We start from the raw sequence: 17,930 nt of genomic DNA, 5'->3' as shown, positions 1-17,930 counted from the left end.
TCCAACATTGACATGTAAACATCTTTCTCTGCTTCCTTTCAGCTTCCTCATTGAGCTCTATATAATATCACTTATATCGTTTAAAATCGATATTCAGTGTGTTTCCGACCTGAGTTGGCCGCGCATGCGAAAACAAATAGAACAGACCCCGATACCATCGCTGCAGATCGCGAGCCGGCTGCGGAGCTTCCTGGCTCTACACTGCCGGTGAGAACAGCCCAATTATTTAACATGGGCGCGTAAAGGAGGCTGACAGCTTTCGTGGCGCTTCAAGGCTCTTCTATCTCCGGTGCGTCCCCGGATTTAGAAGAAGATCTTGTGATGTGAATATATTGGTTTATATTGCATGTGTCATGTCATGATAAATCAGTCTCTTTTGCCGCCCTCTCACCATTTTGTGCCGTAGGCAACCGCCTATGTCGCCTATGCCAGAAGCCGCCCCTGCCATGGAGGCCATGCTCGTTCACATCCTCACAGTCTGAATAAAGAAGAAATGTGTTTGATTTTCATTCCCATCTCTCCGGATAGAGAAAGACTTGGATCTCTACCTCATCCGCAGAGGAACCATATTTCTTCATTCATGTTTTAAGTCAAAACTATTGAGTGTAAATAAGAACTGACTCCAGGTCTGTACAGAGAAGCTAATGCAGAAGTGCCTGAAACCTGTATTCTCTCAACCAACCAGCAGAGGGCGACTCCACTGGTTGTTTCTATAGAAGTCTATGAGAAAATGACTCAAAATAACTTCTCACCACATTAATAAATGTCAGTAAACATTTTTCCCGAGGAGGTTGAGATGTTCTCAATCTCTAGTTTCTCACACAAACACTCAGAATAGACTCAACAGGAAAGAAGGAGATATTATATATAATCTTTAATATTCATAGATTTTATATGAGGGAGGAGACGTCAATTTAAAATAAGAAGGAAACTGAAGAACATATGAGACTCTAGATATTATTCAAAGTGGTTTATGTCTGTAGAAGATCTTCATTAATAAAGCTTCATGCCTCAGTTTGTGAAAGTGGCTGAGGACTCGAGCTCAATCTGATCCAACTGGATTCAGCTCATGCTTTTTCTGGTTTCTCACAAATACTTTTTTGACGCGATTTGCAGAATTTATCGAGCCAGATCTGCAGATCGTTTTTTCCGTTTTTCTCCCCCATCCTCACACAGTCCTCTCCATCAGGATTGGTCTTTCTATCAGGATCAGGCCCTTTCCAGTTGTCTGGCTCGCCCTTACGCCAAAACGTCAAACTGGGAAACACAGAACCGGATCCATGAAAACCTTCATACTGACGTCGATGACAAAAAGTATTTTCTCAATAACAAACCTTGCATTCAGTCGTGTGTTGTCCACCCAAAGCCATTCACTCTCTTCCTCTGAGTCTGTCAGTCCGATCCAGAACTTTACCTCATCAGTCTCCATTTTTTCACTCACTTTAGACACCAGGAATCTCTGAAGAGCAGAAGGTGATTTATCTGTGACGATGTGATAAGATATGAGAACATCGACCTGCAGCAGTGTTTTATACCTGCTCCTCTCTGCTGTTTATCACAACCAGGTCTCCTCCCATTGATTTGCATTGTCTTCTACTCTCATTCCAGCTTAAAGTAAAGGAGGAGAAGAAGTACAACTTTCCTCCATGTGGCTCCCAGCCGTTCTCGCACCTCGGACATGTTTGCTCTTTGGAGAGATAACAGCAAAGGAATCACTGGTTACTTTAGATCTGGAAGCTGCAGTGACTTTGAATGTGAAGAGTTTTGAAAGACTGATGAAAATTTTAGTTTGAGAGGGTAGTGGTACACTGCCCATGAGCAAGGCAGCTATTCTGCAATTGCAGTTACAGTCAATAGCTGAGTCTTAATCCAGGGGCAGTGACTACGCTGTCTCATATCAGAGGCTCCTTCAAAAGGGGGCCGACAAATGCATCCGTCTAACCCAGAGAAACAGAGGCTCCAACGGGTGGATCCTTCCTGTCCCAACCTATCCCAGAATGCATTGCACTTAGTTGACAAATCCTTTTTCAAAAGGTTGATGGAGCCGGCAGGCGTTGACACGTCCGATGCTTCTCGTCATCAAGCTTTAATTTAACTGAACATCTAAAGGGACAAATTTTAAAATAAACCAAAGGAGCTTAAACAATTTCTCATCTTGTTAAACTTCAGTTCTGTTGACAGGTAACAGAACTGAAGCCTCCTTCGTGGGAAGATGTTTGTTTTTAATTTTCGGCGGATGATGTGTAAACTTACTGACTTCTGACTTACCTCTTACTGAAGGAGGTTGACATGGCTGCTCCACTTTGTACGCCTTTGTCTTACTGAGTATTTCTGTTAAACAAAATGTAACTTTCATCAGTCGTTCATCAGAATCGTCTGAACAGAGAAGAAGCAGAAATGTGAAGAAACTACTTTAAGAGAAAGTGACCTTGCTGCGGATGAAACCTTAAAACCTTCAGAAAAAAAATGAAGAAGTTTACCTGTTAGATTTTTTGCCTCATCTTGAAGCTTTTGGAGACTCTTTTGGAGACTCTTCTTGGTTTGAGTATTTTCATAAACTGATTAGAAAAAGACAATCTCCTCTGTAAAGGTTAAACATTCATTTGATAAACGAGTCAGTTCTTGATGACGAGCAGGAGAATCATTAACTTGAAATGTTCTTAAATTCCATTTGTTGGTTTCACATCTATACACACAAACATCTAAAAGCAAAAGTTGTAATTTCAACAAGTGTTTGGACAGATTTTATGACTCATTCTGCAAAATGTACTTCTAGGAATCAAACTCACGGGTTACACCAAGAGCTGTAACAGCAGCTGCCAGGAGAACACTGAGGACCAGCAGGGCCACTCGCTCCGATGTGACCCCCGATCGCCTGTTTGATGCTGCAGGTTGTTCAACACCAGAAGAGAAAGATGATGGAGATAAATGTCTAATATTCATAACAGTCTTTAAAGATGAAGTCCCACTTTCATGTCTTTGGTTTTTACAGTCGACCAACGACCAACAGAAATCAACCCTAACAGATTAAAGATGAATTTGTAAAAACAGGAGCGAGTGTAGCCGACAGGAAGTAGAAGGCTCGACTGTTTTTTTGGAGTTGACTATAAATATTTCTCTGACCTTTCATAACGGTCACTTCCTCTTTTTTTTTTTTTTTTCACACCACTGACTTATTCTCACACTTATGTAGAGGAAACACACCCAGTTGTTTTTTTACTCTTCTCTCTTGGTCAATAGAATTGAACTTCCTTTTTACTCAAACTAACGATGAACATTTATTCACAGAAGTGGCTTCAAACTGATGCAAGAGGGTCAAAATCATTTAAAGGCAGAAAACACAAATTATTTAGGAATGTTATTTTTTACTTTATTATATATCAATATAGAGTCTAAGTAACTTATATCCATTATCATTTGATCTGCAGATTATCTTTCGTATAATACAAATGTTTTTTTTGTAATTTCCTTCGAAAAACATGTGACACGATTATTACCCACCTGGCTGCTCTGCAGGACGCTGAGCTTTTGAGGTCTTGACTTCGGAATAAGTGTGTTCATCCGTAGAGGGTGTGGCCACTGCAAAACAAAAATATACATATATGTACATTTATGTTCTGCTGGTAAAAGTGTTCATATTTCTGTCAAACAGAAAAACACAAGGATCTCTGGAATGTTTCAGTTTTACAAAATGGAAAACAGGGAAGTCAAGTCAACCGAGTTAAAAACTGATGAAAATTAACAATTTCCAAAAGAACAACTCACTGTTTTAACCTCTAAAATTTCTATATTAAGATAAAACAATGTGTACACTCAGAATTCAGTATAATACTTTCAAACTCACCGTCTGTTTTTCCCCTCGCTTTCTTGAACTTAATATCAGAGTAAAGAACTTCAGCTTCAGGCATTTTCCTGCTGTGAGACCATCAGTGAGGATAAATTTGGAAATAAATTTAGTTTTGTCAGACACCAGCTCGAAAACTGTTCTAATCTTTCCTGTCAGACTCAAATGAGCTGAAGGCTCTAAGAAGACGTCTGTTTCCTCCAGACCACCTAAATAAGATATTTCACTTCCTTAACTTCTGGTCAGACGGATATTTGTTGTTTTCTCACAGTGACGTCTATGATGTTATTCAGTTTGAATGTTTCACAAAGGAAGTGAAGAAGTTGTTTATTTGGAGTTGTTTATTTATTCCTTTTGATGTCAAGACTTTTAATTTTGAACAATAATTTTGTGTATGATATATTTTATATAGAGTTTTTCCACAAATAAAATGAATTGAAAAAGATTATGCTCAACAATATAAACAATGCAGACTGTGGAAACAAATTCAAATCACTAGAGAAGAATAAATCTGCTCTCCCTTTTTCCTCATAAATAAATTCATGAATAATTCTACTGTTTTCTTAATTCAGGAGATTATTTCCAGATTTCATGTCATTAGTTTGTCTGCTTTTTACCCTCAAATAAGAGAGGAAGTAATATTTTTGATTAATTATTAATAAAAACAGAAAATAATCTGTAAAGATCATAAAACGTCAAATATCCTCACAGAAAAATATTTGTATGAATGAATACATTTTTAAGGAATGAATTTATTAATTATTTCAGTCGAACGCATACAACAATGTTTACACTTACGTAGAAAACCAATAAACGTTTTTACGTATTTCACTTTCCGGAATAATCCCTTCTTCGGATGTTACACAATGACGCGTCAGAACATCGCCACAGCCAATCAGACGTCACGCCGTCTATGCAGGGGGAGGGGTTTAACCGGTGGTAGCGGACAGGGGGCGGGGGCTCCGTCTCTTCTGACCGACTCTGCTGCGCTGTCGCCGGCTTCTCGACTCTTCACTGACCCGGTGAAAGTTGCTCCTCCGCTGCAGACATGGCTCCCAGCGCGCAGCTGAAGGAGGCGATATCCGACGTGCACGAGGGGATCCGGGCCATCCTGCTCGGGCCGCCCGGGGCTGGCAAGGGGACTCAGGTGAGCTAACATAGCTAGCTGCTAGCCGCTAGCTGTTAGCATGGGGAAACTAGTGCACAGCAACGCATGGCCGCTGTTAGCATGAGTACAAGCTAATGCTAATGCTATTGCTAGCTGCCTCTACCTGTTGGTTCAGTTCAACGAGGAAGTGAATCATCAGACAGCCTCGTTAGAGTCTCAAGCTCCTGACAGCTGTGTCATCGGTTCATTACAAAGTGATTTAACATCAAATATCTGATCTGTGCAGAAGAAGCTGAAGTTTTAGTTACTTCCTGTTGATCCTGTCCAGCTTGAGGAGTTTAACTCTGGTTCAATGTGAGAAGAATCAGTAACCTTGACCTTTTAGTGTTTTCACCTGTCCGATAAAAGTCTTACAAACTATTTAAATAATAGTTTTTAGATTCTTTGGGTCAATTTGGTTTGACATAATTCTTTAAATTGAGTCTCGATCTAATGTGATCATTAGCCCAGGTTTGATAATTCTAAAGTAAATAAGTATTATTATCTTAAGGCACTTTTTTAAAACCAAAGTCACAAGGTGTAAAACCCACATTAAGATAAAAACAGGAAATGACAGTAAAACAGCAGAAGAAATAGAAACAGACGTAAAACACATTGGAACCAGACAAAGTTAAAACATTTAACAAACGGGTGAGTTTTTAACAACTTTGAATTTTATCCTGTCGGGTTCTAGACATGAAACAGATTGTGAAACTTTCCCGTGTGTTTCACAAGTTGGACAGTTTCACAAATCTGACACCGTGTTTTAAAGACTCCTCCTGTGCGTAGTAACTTTGGTCCAGATTTAACAAAAGCTCTTTTAAAGTTAGACACTGGTGAAACGACTCTCCTCCTCTCTGTAGGCCCCTCGGCTGGTGAAGCAGTACTGTGTTTGCCACTTGGCCACTGGAGACATGCTGAGGGCCATGGTGGCTTCAGGCTCCCAGCTGGGGAAGAGGTTGAAGGAGACCATGGATGCTGGAAAACTGGTAAAGCTTCCTCACATCTGCTTCTCATGGTTCTGTGTGTGTTTGTCTTTCTCTGTCCCTCTGGTCTCTCTGAGCCTCTGTTGACTCTACAGCCCTTTATGTTCACGTCTCATGTTATATTTGTCTTTTCGGGTTTGTAGGCACCAAAATGTGCAGCGTGGAACGTTTTCTGTTAAATACTGTTAATACCTTAATCTTCTGTTGTTGATGGATAACACTCTAATCTCTTAACACACACGTTACAGCAGCAAGAAGAAACAGGGAAAATGTGTTGAAAACAGATAAAGGAAAGTTTTAAAAACTAAAAATACAACAGAAAAGAAAATGTAGCTAATTACGTAAAATAGTTAAACACATTTTTTTAATTGCTGTGCCAACGTTAAGGCCAATAAGATAATAATAATAATACCGTCTTCTCAGTGAATGAAGATCTGATGTAACCAGTTTGTTTTATCAGGATCAAGTTTCCGCTCCTCTTTGGATCAAGTCTCAACATGTGACCTCAGACCGACTCTTTGAAGTGGAGATCTTGTCTCTGTGGGGACTCGACCATCTGCTGCAGGACGCCTTGTTTTTCTCGTGTGTTCGGTGTCGTGCTGCCTCGCGGAGCTCTGAGTCTAAACATCTACTGTGTCTAAAGCATTTGAACACAACTGATGTTCACTTTGTGTTTGTTTGATTCGCTCTGGAGTTTGAGACGCGTTTTAAAACATGTGGAATCGAACCCTTCGTCTTCTTTCTCCCCCTGATTTCTCATGATTTTCCTCCAAGCTGTTTGCTGTTGTTGTTTCCAACCCTCTGTGTAAATCTGTCTTTGTTTGCTCACCTGTGTTTATACCCTCTGTGGTAACATGTCTGTTTGCACCCGTACACTGAATCACTGCTTGTTGTCCTGAGGGAAATGTACAACAAACAAGTTGTGTGCATCATAAGCACTGAGCTGCAGGGTCTGGGTGTTGTGTTCTTGTTGTGTTGCCGCAGATCATAAGGTGAACGAATGGACAAGAGTTTATTTTTGTTCTCCTGCAGGTCAGTGATGAGATGGTGGTGGAGCTCATCGAGAAGAACCTGGACACGCCCGCCTGCAAGAACGGATTCCTATTGGACGGATTCCCCCGGACAGTGAAGCAAGCAGAGATGGTCAGTTTTGGTGCCGAATATTTTGTAGATTTTGTAGAAAATAAGATTTACAGTTTTGTTCAATGACATAAATTCTACTCATAAGAACGAGCTGATGTTGTTTTTATTAGTTTGGTACGAATCAACATTAACACCAGATCACAGTCCTGTACCAGACTGTTTACCCCTGATTATCTCCAACTCAAGTCTAGACCCGTTAACATATGAACCACAAACCGTCAACCGTGATTAAACCAATGTGTTTAGTTTCACCCGTTACACAACTTTTTGGGAGTTTACCAGTCAGATCCAGTTCCAGACTCTAAACTTTGTTTCACTGTCGATTTGTCTCTTCCAGCTGGACGACTTGTTGGACAAGAGACACGAGAGCCTGGACTCTGTGATCGAGTTTTCTGTGGACGACTCCCTGCTGGTCCGGAGGATCTGTGGCAGGTAGAAGCTGCTGTGAGACAGAATCAATTATTCAACACCTGAGAGACGAGTCGGCCTGTTCTGTTTCCCGAGCACGTTGCTGGTAGACAGCGGCAGTTTTATGAATTTTCGTTTTTTAAGGGGGGGGTTGAGAAGCTCCTCGATTGAATCGTGTGAGAACAGGAGTTTGGGAAAGGGAGAGCAAGTGGAGCATGAGATCTTGTGATGAACGGAGACAGTCGCCTGGAGGGGAGCAAGGGCGTCGAGCGGTGGGAAGGTCGCAGGTGGAAACCGTCAGGAGGTCGATGTGAATCTGCTCCGTGTCCCTTTGTACTTTATTCCTCTGTGCCACTTTGCTGTGCTCTGATTGGAGGCCGACGTACACACGCGTGTTTTCAGACGCCGTCACGTGAACATTCAGAGCTTTAGAAACAGTTGTGAAATGTTTTCATCGGTTTGTTATTGCAGCAGCGTGTTTGTCCTCTTTCCTCCAGAAAACCTCTTCACGTTTCACTGAACTGAAAAATACAGATATTCCTTCTCTCCTCAGGCTCCTTTATGCTGAGGTTCCTTTTCAGGTCCAAGTAGGACAAGGGCAGCATGTGACAGGGACAGTTAAATTGTTATTGAGTCACTGTGTGCCTCCTCCTGCTCCTCCTCCTCCTCCTCCTCACTCTGATTCCCCTCTGTCCCCGTCCTGTCCTTCACCTCCTCACCGTCTCCCCTCCTTTCCCCTCCAGACTCATTCATCAGCCGAGTGGCCGCTCCTACCACGAGGAGTTCAACCCTCCCAAGGAGCCCATGAAGGATGACGTAAGTAGTTTGACTTCTGACCCACCTCCGGGGTGAATATTGATCGTATATTGATGTTGTCTTATTGATCCCAGTGCAGATCCCAGTAGATTTAAACTGTGCGACACTGAATTCAGTGAAGCAACAAGTGAAGAGAAGGAAGCTCTAGTGTTGTGTAACCTTCTCCCTCACTGACTCTGTTCTCCTGTCTCCCTTCTTGTCTCGTCTCAGTTGACCGGCGAGCCACTCATGCGCCGCAGCGACGACAACGAGTCCGCGTTGCACTCCCGTCTGGACTCCTACCACCGGCAGACGGTCCCTCTGGTGGAGTACTACAGAGCCAGGGGCCTGCATACGGCCGTCGACGCCGCTCAGAACCCAAACATCGTCTTCGCTTCCATCATGGCTGCGTTCTCCGCCGCCACGGAACTCCCCGCCCGGGCCTCTGCCAGTAAGGACCAAGCCTTTCAAACCCTTTTTTGATTCTCGTGCACAAACCGCAGATCCCTGTTTTTTATATATATCGTTTATATTTCCTTGACGTGGCCTCTGGATCTTCCTGTGACACGGAGCCGCTCTGTCTCTTCTCCCCTCCTCCCTTCTTGTCCTTGACCCTTTGATTTTCCTCGCTGCTCTGTAGTCACCGTGTGTTTATGTGTTCAGTGGAACCATCCCGGATGCAGACTGTGTTACCTGCTCTTTCCCCTGAATACTGATGTGTCTCTGTCCTCTCAGGACTGTTGCTATGAAAAACAATAGCAGATGTTCAGCGTTCCCAGCGGCAAGATTTCAGTCTTGAATTCAGCCTGATGAGACAGTTTGATTCTGATCTGGGCTCAACAATGTTTCCTCTTTTTATTTTTGTCACTGGTCTCAAGCTAAATCATTATTATTTTTCTGTCCCTAAATGAATGTGACTTAAAAGGAGAAGTCATAGTCATATGCAGGTTCATAATTCAAATGTATTCTTAAAGTTTCCTTATATGGTCTGTTGCTGCAGCTCCTGTTTTCAGCCTGTGTTTCTTCTGTGACGTGAACGCTGGAGACCTGATTGTACTTTGAACATTTAATTGACCAGAATAAAATATTATCAGTCATTGCTTGTTGTCTGTAATTTATCTAAATCTTTTCTCTTCTCTGTCTTCCAGCTGGTTGAATCCTGAGCTGCTGCGTTTCCACCGAGACCAGGAGTTGGACCTGGGAGCAGAAGTTGCTCTTGTGGGTGAACAGATGGACGGAGAGGGGGGGGTCAAACTTTCCTGATGGGCCCTTAGTTTTCAGCACTTATCTATTCCTTCATTCTGAGAAGATGTGAGTGAAGCATCTTCCTCTCAAAGTCAAGGATTCCCCCTCTTCTTAATAAATCTGCTTTTCTACATCACATCTTCTCTGTGTTGTGTCTTTGTTTTTTCATCAAACTGTGAAAACCTGATTAAATTTGAATGTGACACTGGTTTCTATGATTTTTGTTCTTGTTCTGTGAAAATAAATGACTGTTTAGAGACTTGAGACGTATTTAAATCTAGAAAGAAACAAAACCAACTCTGTTAATTAATCAGAGCATGAATCCTGGATCTAATCAGAAAGACACTCGCAGGTAGACTCTACTGTGCTTGTGTTTATTTACAAGCTTTAGAGTATATCATATTTACATATGTACAAAGGGGCTGAGGGGTTTGTTTTGAGGAAGAGGAAATGGGAGGAGGAGGAGTGGGTGAGGTAAGAAGAGGTGAAGGGAAAATGGTGAGAAGCTTCAGGACAAACGTCCCCTCCTCCCTCTCTGTGTACTGGTTTGCTGGTTCAGGAGTTTGTCTTTGTCCTCCACGTCCACTGTCTCCAGCTTCTCCTCGTCTTCCTCCCAGCACTCTCCAGCTCGTCCTCGTCTCACCCAGCTCGTCCAGGCAGGTCAGGTATGATGAGGTGGAACCTCGGCTCCTCTGTGTTTCTTCTCAATCAGCTCGTCCTATTACATGAGGATATGTACAGTATACTAAAAACCAGTTTAACTTATGTAGTATAATACTTCTACTGCATAGTGTGTGTAGTATGATTCTTGTACTACACAATGTATGTAGTTTAATAATAATTGATAGTGTATGTGGTATTATACTTCTACTAAATAGTGTATCTAGTATAATATTACTGCTAGATAGTGTATGTAGTGTGAGACTTGTGATACTACATGTAGTAATATTTTCCACAACAATTAACCAGCCCTAGTTCCTGAGCGGGACGTGACGTAACTGGTCGGGGCTTTCCTCCATGACGTCAGCCAGCGGCGGGGCGGGGCGGGGCGGAGATTAGTCCGAGTTTCAGCGTCGATCTCCGGGGAAGCAGAACAAGCAGAGGCCGCTGTCACCTGCCAGGACCGGAGCTACCCACCACCTCGACCTCCTGCTGCTGCTGCCCGAGAGCAGAGAGGCCGGAGCGGCCACAGGACGGAGGTTCAGACCCGGTTCAGAGCCACAGCTTCGGAGAGACGGAGCGAGGCAGCGCGGGGAGGACGCCCGGGAGAGGAGGCGAAGAAGCGGCCGTGGCGTCGCTGCTCAGCCGCAGAAACCCGGTCCCGAGTGAGGTGAGTGCCCGGTGCTAGACCCTCCGTTTCCCCGCTGCTTGTCTCACATGTCAGGGCTTCGATCACATGGATGTAAAAACTGCATCATCTCAAACATGACCATGACACAGGAGACACATCTGGATCATGATCATTTCACAGGAGACACATCTGGATCATGATCATGACACAGGAGACACATCTGTATCATGGCCATGACACAGGAGACACATCTGGATCATGATCATCACACAGGAGACACATCTGTATCATGGCCATGACACAGGAGACACATCTGGATCATGGCCTTGACACAGGAGACACATCTGTATCATGGCCATGACACAGGAGACACATCTGGATCATGATCATGACACAGGAGACACATCTGGACCATGACACAGGAGACACATCTGTATCATGGCCATGACACAGGAGACACATCTGTATCATGGCCATGACACAGGAGACACATCTGGATCATGATTATGACACAAGAAACACATCTGGATCATGACCATGACACAGGAGACACATCTGGATCATGATTATGACACAAGAAACACATCTGGATCATGACACAGGAGACACATCTGGATCATGACCATGACACAGGAGACACATCTGGATCATGATGATCACACATATGTTTCTCCTGTGGGATGGTCATGATACATCTGTTTCATTAGAACACCACACAGGAGACACATCTGTATCATGGTCATCACACAGGAAACACATCTGGATAATGGTCACCTAAAGCAGGATTGAAAGTAATAAACCATCGGATCTAATTTGACCAGGGAGTTAAAATCCTGACTGACTTTCCCTTTAAAACCCAATACCAGTCTGCTCTGCCACTCCCAGTCCCTGAGTGGTCAGACATACTGGGTCCTCACACGTTTCATGTTGCTTCTGCAGAAAGAAAAGTCTGAACAGAGGAGATGTTGTGATAAATATGAGGCAGATGGAAGAGAAGCTGCTGGAGGGAAACACAATCAACCCAGTCAGGATGATGATGGGAATATTCGGACTTGAGCTTCACCTCAAGTCCTACTCAAGGTTCAGTCACATTTTCCAGCGTCACAGGAGAAAGAAAAACTTAAAGGTTCAGTGTGTAGAATTCAGTGACCTCTAGTGGTGAGGTTTGATGTTGCAGCTGAACACCCCTCACCTCACCACCCCCCCTCAAACCATGACAGAGAACCTGTGGAAACCTTCAGTTGTGATAGAAACGTAAAAGGTTTAGTTTGTCCAGTCTGGGCTAAGAGAGGAGCTGCTCCCGATGTCAACATAAAGTATTTAAATATCTGTAGATAATAATATATTTAAAGTATTGCAGAAAGTACCATGTGGGATTCAGTGGAGTCCACAGATGTGTCACGTTTCAGTCTCCTGGTGTTTTCTTTTCATCGGAGGCAAAACTGTGAACAATCTGTGCTCATGTTTGTTTTAAGACGCTTGAGTGGAAGGGTGGAGACGAGTCGTTCTGAAGTAAACCAGTATCGATCAGACTGGGAACTGAGCTCAAAGTACTGGCTGATACTGAGCACATGTTCAATAGGTTTTCTTTGTGTAAAATCAGTTTACGTCTCCGTGTAGAGCTGACAGCGGTTGTTTGAGTTTTAACTATAATTAAAATCAGCTGCCCAGGTTTGATTTTCCTTTTTGTCAGCAAGTTGTGAGAAAATTAAACCTGCCAGATAAATTTTTCGTTACATTTAGAAAGTTACAATTTGAGTTCTATCATTTCTTTGTGTTAACTGTAGGACACCAGCAACATGTTGTAATAATTTCCTCCTGGGTAGTGACTTTGTTCTCTCGGGCTTCCTGGTCAGATTTGAACCATTACCTCACCCGGGGGCGGTTTGGGTTCCCGACTCGTCACGTGTCTCGGGTTACGGACAATAGCCCGGAATCACACGCTCGCTTGTCCCTGCATTGTGCTGCTGTTTCCTCCCTGAAACCCGAATCCACTCGTCCACCTCATACCGTCTGCAGGCCCCAGTCTGTGTCTGTGAGTGTGTGTGTCTGTGTCTGTGAGTGTGTGTTGAGAGGACGTGGTGTAAAGGGGCTTTGCTCTTTGCGACTTCAGGCCTGACATTAAACATTCAACAGCTCAGCAGTGTGGCTCCTGGTTGTTCCTCTAATTATAGACGCTCCCAGCCTGGTTCTCTGTACCTCCACCTTCCAGAGCTCTGGTTTACTGGATGTACTTTTTGTGAGTGAGTGTGTGTCCGTACCTGTGTGTGTGTGTGTGTGTGTGTGGGTGTGTCCGTTTGTGTGTTTGAGAAAGAGAAAATACTCAAACTCTCCATTTGCGTTCCCACATTATTCCTCCCTTAAGAATATGGTGTTGGAAGTTTTGCCAGAGGGACACACACGTTTTGTCAGTTATCTTGTGTTACATTTATCTGAATGAGCGTCGACTTCAGTATAATTCCACACAAACAGTAAAAGGTTCGACAGATGGAGAGATTTGAGTTCTGTGGAAACTGGAATCCGCTGGAAACTGTGAATGCAGCCTCATGTAAGTGGAGCGATGGAAACCTGCCAACTCCATGTCTCCAATTTCCAAAGCAAAGGTTGTGTAAACATCATTAGAAGATAACACATCCGCACACACAACCACACACACACACACACACACACACACAGCACTTGCACATCCACAGTGTTATTAAAATATTTCTTTAGAATTTGGCAATTTTGGGCATTGAAGGAAGTGAAAATCTTTGAGGGGGCCAGATATTTGTCTGGGGGAGAGGCTTATGTTAGCTACTCACACACACACACACACACACACGCACACACACACACGCACGCACACAGACACACACCCACAGAGAAACAGTGTGTGTTAGTAGTCGGATTCCAGAGAAGAGCAGGCGTCACCACACTAGTTGTTCCACAGAACGCTGTCTCTATTATCTGTGATATCTCTCTGATCAGGCCGCTGGCACATTGGAGTGCTAATATAAAATGATTGTAGGGACACAATCCACAACATATCGTGTGGGCGGCTCTGTGCTGCTGGGAAACTTCTTCATGATGTACACGTGTGAATAATTGACAGAAAGTACTTCAGGCTTTGTTCCACTGAAGTATTTTACAAATTCTGGAAAAAGGTTAAATCTGGTAGTTTTTATACGCAGATATTTCTGTTCTTCTTTCTATTTCTATTATAATATATTATCTTATATTTCTGCGTATAAAAACCACCAGATTGATCCTTTTCCAGCAGACGTGGGACTTTTCTCCTCTTTGATAACAAGATAAAGACTTGATTGACAGACTGATGAAAGCCTGTTGACACGTTTTATTCTAACAAAGGAGGCTTTGAATTTGCCGTGCGTGTCGCCCTGTGCTCAGATCTGTCACCATCTTGTTCCTTCAACACGAAGCTCCTCAGTTCAACTCGGTGCAAAGACTCAGCTGCTTCTTCTCTCTGTGGACTGAACAGATCAGATGTGACCTGTTGATCAGACTGGAGCTTCACAGTTAGAGGGTAAATGCGAGACCAGCAAACTTCTTATTTTATTCTCACCAAGACAGAAAATAAGCTCATTTAATAGACATTTTATTATTTATTTATTATTATTTAAGCAGGAAGTAAGAAGAGGAATATTTGACCTAAAAGGGGAAAATTGTCATGATTATCGATTTATTATTACTTTGTTATAAACACACGTGGGAACAGTTCTGTTTGGTTTCAGCTGGTGTTGGTTTAAAAGTGGGTTTAGTCGCTATAGAAAAGTGTTTCAGGGAAAGTTGAGGGGCTGTGTGTGTGTGTGTCTGTGTGCTTGTGTGTGTGTCTCTGGGATCTTGACACAGGACGTAGTGTTCCTGTATTACCAATCTAAAAACATTCCTAATTTGTGTGAATGTGTCATTTAGAAACCAGTTAATCAGTCGTGATCTTAAATGTGTGACTCAGTCGGTCCTTCTGCTCACTGTAGAAACCTTGACTGAGTGTGTGTCTGTATGTGTGTGTGTTTGTGTGTGTGTGTGTGTGTGTGTGTGTGTATATTCTACGAGAACCAAGTGTTCTTACAAAGATGCAGAGAACCTCCAAAGTGAGGACATTCTGCTTGACCTCAGTTATTTTAAGGGAACATTTAGTTCCTAATAATGAGGATGCGTCTGTGTTTGTGTGTGTGTGGGTGTATGTGTGTTTGTGTGTGGTGTTTGTGTGCGTGCGTGTGTGCGTATGTTTGTGTGTGTGTGTTTGATCTATGTGGTCCATTAAAACGATAACTACCTCGGGGCTGGACGATGCCTAACAACAGAGCAACGGGGGCTTTAGTGCCATTTGCAAAGTGCAGCTGAAACAATAAAATCCTCCTAATAATGGGTCAGTAGCTTTCATCACTGACGCCACAGACACGAGGACGAGGAACCCTCTGAAGTTAAAGGTTCCTGCAAAGCTCCTGTCCAAACCAGCCCAAACACAATTGTCATTTTATCAGGTTGTGGCCTCGTGCTCTGGTTCCTCTGAGGCTTCGCTGCTTCAGGAGCATCTTGTATTTTATATTTGTAAAAGTAGACTGCAGTTTAATACAGTTTTGTCTACTCTGTAGAACTTGGAGGTACTTTCATACTCATTTTATTTTACTTCACAAACAAACTGACGCTTCCCTTTTCTAAAATTAGATTTTATGAGAAAAACACCCGACGAGCTCAAATAAGGCGACGCACAGTTTTTCATGAAGATAAAAAACAGAAGTACAAAATTAGCTTCTTGGAAACAGGCAATAAAAGTAAAAATACCTTTTGCAGATAACTTCTGTATTTTACAGGTAATTCAACCTGTAAAAGAGAAGTTTCAATACCTTTAAATAACAGCAAACAAAAAAGAATCGGACATTATTTAGCATCACATGTCTTTTTTAATTTGGCTGCAAATTACACACGTCGACAGCAGAGTCAGCAAAGGTTTAACTTTATTTCCCCACTGGCTTTTTTTCTAATTAGCTCTCTAACACACACAAACACACACACACACACAGACACACACACACACACACACACACACACACACACACACACACACACACACACACACACACACACACAGACACACACACACATGCATTATTAGCTCGGGGTTGAGTGGATGACCACCTGGACCCTCAGATTAGCAGGGTTTTAGTGGGTATCACCGTCTGAGCCGGGCCGGACCTGAGCCCTGTGTGGATCTGCTCACGTTCACACAGAGTCATCAGTCAGCTCAGATCTGGGGCTTTTAGCTGAGGCTCTTATCCAAAGTGATGAGGTGCTGCTGAGGGCAACAACAGGATAAAGGCTTTAGTCTGATTTGTCATGTGAAAGAGAAATACCTCAGAGGTTTGTCTGAGAAAGAGTTTGTTAAATATTTTTCCCCAGCTACCGGCTGATTACCGGTTGTGTTCAGGCTTGTTTGTTCCTGTGGTCGGTTGGATTTACTGATCCTGCATCAGTGTGTGTGCAGGTTCGATCAGGGGTGTGTAGATGATGTATTTTATCCAGACTGAGTGAATCAGCCTCAGATCTGCAGCTTCGTGAGATCTGGAGTCGTAAGAGGAGAAGAGTTCCCAGCAGCCGGACGAGTTCTCCTGAGAATCTGTGAAGAGCGAGGTTCAGAGGAAACTCAGGGCTCGGACACTCAGTAGAAAAATGGGTTTGGAAACTCAGCACTGGAGCTTATTAATAAAGTGAATACAGTGAATAAGAGGAGTTGGTGTTTTCAGACATGACCTGCAGATACAGTTCAGAGAAGTGAGTCTGGAGTTCACCCAGAGTTTGTCTTTCACACACGCACAACGCAGCGGGAGGTTTTCTGTTCGCGACCACATCAAATCCTCCTCACAGACAGTTGGAGCGGCCAGGTGCAGCAGACAGAGACAGGAAGTGACATCATTAACTCACACAGAACACACCGGCGTCGGCTTGTCACCGCAAACTGGAAACCTTTTCACCGGGAGATATAGGTTTAATTTTCAGTGTCAGTTTTGTGTTGATTATATTACAAACTTGTAAAGTGTGAAGGGTTCAGAGGGCTGGGTGTGTACTCGTGTTTTTATGGTTGTGTGTCTGTGTGTGTGTGTAGACATGTCGATGCTCGCTGTGAATCATCTTGTTCGATAACAGCGAAGAGATCTCTCGTTACAGAACATCTGGGGCACACAGCTGATTACTGAGGCCCGAGTGTGTGTCTGTGTGCGTGTGTGTGTGTGCGCGTGTGTGTGTGTGTCTGTGTGTGTGTGGTCTATCATTCTTCCTTATGGCCTCTCTAATGTGGAACAACCTGTCAGTGGCGCCCACGCTCTCTGAATCACTCCACTGTCATAAGGTCTTATTAAAAATGTATTGGTCTTATTTAATCAGGACAAACAGGTTCCGTGAGTCTGAACTTTAATGTTTAAGTTGTTTTACTGGACGAGTTATTTTACATATTGGTTATTATGGTTTATCGGGTTTATAGATGGGCGTGTTTCACCGTCACTGGAGTTGCAGGGAAACAGAAAATCATAAAGGAACTAAGAACGTGTCTGAAATCATTGGCGCTGTGTCTTCACTTGACAGCTGCATATTTAAATAAATCAAATGCATCTCCTCATCTCTTCTCTCTTTTGTTATATTTGCCAAACTTTAGATTTGTTGCAGCTCAGGGGAACGTGTGGCTCCTCCCCCTCCTGGTTAATCTGTGACTCGCCTCGACACGTCTGCAACTCGCATGAGACTATAGAACCAGAGACTTGATGAGAATCAGCCACCGAGGACATTAAAGTGTTAATAAATCTAAAATCAAAGCTGACATTTCTGAATAATAATGGCCTCTGCTTATAATTACGTATAGATAAAACAGATTTTATAGATGCAAAGATAGAAACAATTCATTTCTAGATGTTGTGGTGCAGATGTTTTCAATTTGGGAAGATTGTGTCAGGAATCTTTTCCGCGAATTCACTAAGTTGAGTGCCAATCAGTGAATCTTAGTTTTATTGATTCATTTAGTCCCAAAATATCAAAACCTGGCGACCATCACAAGTTCCCAGTTCCCAGTTCCCAGTT

The 17,930-nt window shown here is 43.1% G+C and overlaps 3 protein-coding genes across 6 annotated transcripts in view; 2 read left to right on the top strand and 1 right to left on the bottom strand.

Moving 5' to 3' along the window:
• Window positions 1-4,056, bottom strand: part of LOC133972612 (CD209 antigen-like protein C) — a 40,574-nt gene extending 36,518 nt beyond the window's left edge. Inside the window, exons 1-8 of one of the 4 annotated variants that reach the window (XM_062410153.1) lie at window positions 3,845-4,056; window positions 3,502-3,579; window positions 2,790-2,885; window positions 2,481-2,558; window positions 2,269-2,331; window positions 1,536-1,687; window positions 1,335-1,459; window positions 860-1,257 (exon numbers count right to left, since the gene is read on the bottom strand). In XM_062410153.1, the coding sequence (XP_062266137.1) occupies window positions 1,068-1,257; window positions 1,335-1,459; window positions 1,536-1,687; window positions 2,269-2,331; window positions 2,481-2,558; window positions 2,790-2,885; window positions 3,502-3,579; window positions 3,845-3,908 (846 nt within the window). In that variant the 5' untranslated portion in view covers window positions 3,909-4,056 and the 3' untranslated portion in view covers window positions 860-1,067. Of the gene's footprint in view, window positions 1-859; window positions 1,258-1,334; window positions 1,460-1,535; window positions 1,688-2,268; window positions 2,332-2,480; window positions 2,559-2,789; window positions 2,886-3,501; window positions 3,580-3,844 lie in introns of those variants that run through there. The other 3 variants (XM_062410155.1, XM_062410152.1, XM_062410156.1) reach the window with 3 other exon arrangements.
• A 743-nt stretch (window positions 4,057-4,799) lies between these two features.
• ak2 (adenylate kinase 2) lies at window positions 4,800-9,706 on the top strand. Its single transcript, XM_062410240.1, has 7 exons — window positions 4,800-4,991; window positions 5,855-5,980; window positions 7,010-7,120; window positions 7,458-7,552; window positions 8,272-8,344; window positions 8,555-8,774; window positions 9,472-9,706. Exons 1-7 carry the CDS (start codon window positions 4,893-4,895, stop codon window positions 9,477-9,479), a joined length of 732 nt encoding a protein of 243 aa, XP_062266224.1. The 5' UTR covers window positions 4,800-4,892; the 3' UTR covers window positions 9,480-9,706.
• A 936-nt stretch (window positions 9,707-10,642) lies between these two features.
• rnf19b (ring finger protein 19B) overlaps window positions 10,643-17,930 on the top strand; it is a 27,149-nt gene continuing 19,861 nt past the window's right edge. Inside the window, exon 1 of the mRNA XM_062409412.1 lies at window positions 10,643-10,898. The gene's annotated coding sequence lies outside the window, so the exon portion shown is untranslated. The remainder of the gene's footprint in view (window positions 10,899-17,930) is intronic.

The sequence above is a fragment of the Platichthys flesus genome, chromosome 17 (genome assembly GCF_949316205.1).
Source record: "Platichthys flesus chromosome 17, fPlaFle2.1, whole genome shotgun sequence".
NCBI classification, from domain to species: domain Eukaryota; kingdom Metazoa; phylum Chordata; class Actinopteri; order Pleuronectiformes; family Pleuronectidae; genus Platichthys; species Platichthys flesus.
This window is presented reverse-complemented; position numbering and strand designations above follow the sequence as displayed.

What these genes read in the sequence shown, in the direction of transcription:
- ak2 (XM_062410240.1), top strand. Translation starts at nt 4,893, where the DNA reads ATGGCTCCCAGCGCGCAGCTGAAGGAGGCGATATCCGACGTGCACGAG. An exon ending in CCATGGATGCTGGAAAACTG is followed by an intron (nt 5,981 to 7,009) that starts GTAAAGCTTCCT and finishes GTTCTCCTGCAG; the next exon opens with GTCAGTGATGAGATGGTGGT. An exon ending in CAGTGAAGCAAGCAGAGATG is followed by an intron (nt 7,121 to 7,457) that starts GTCAGTTTTGGT and finishes TGTCTCTTCCAG; the next exon opens with CTGGACGACTTGTTGGACAA.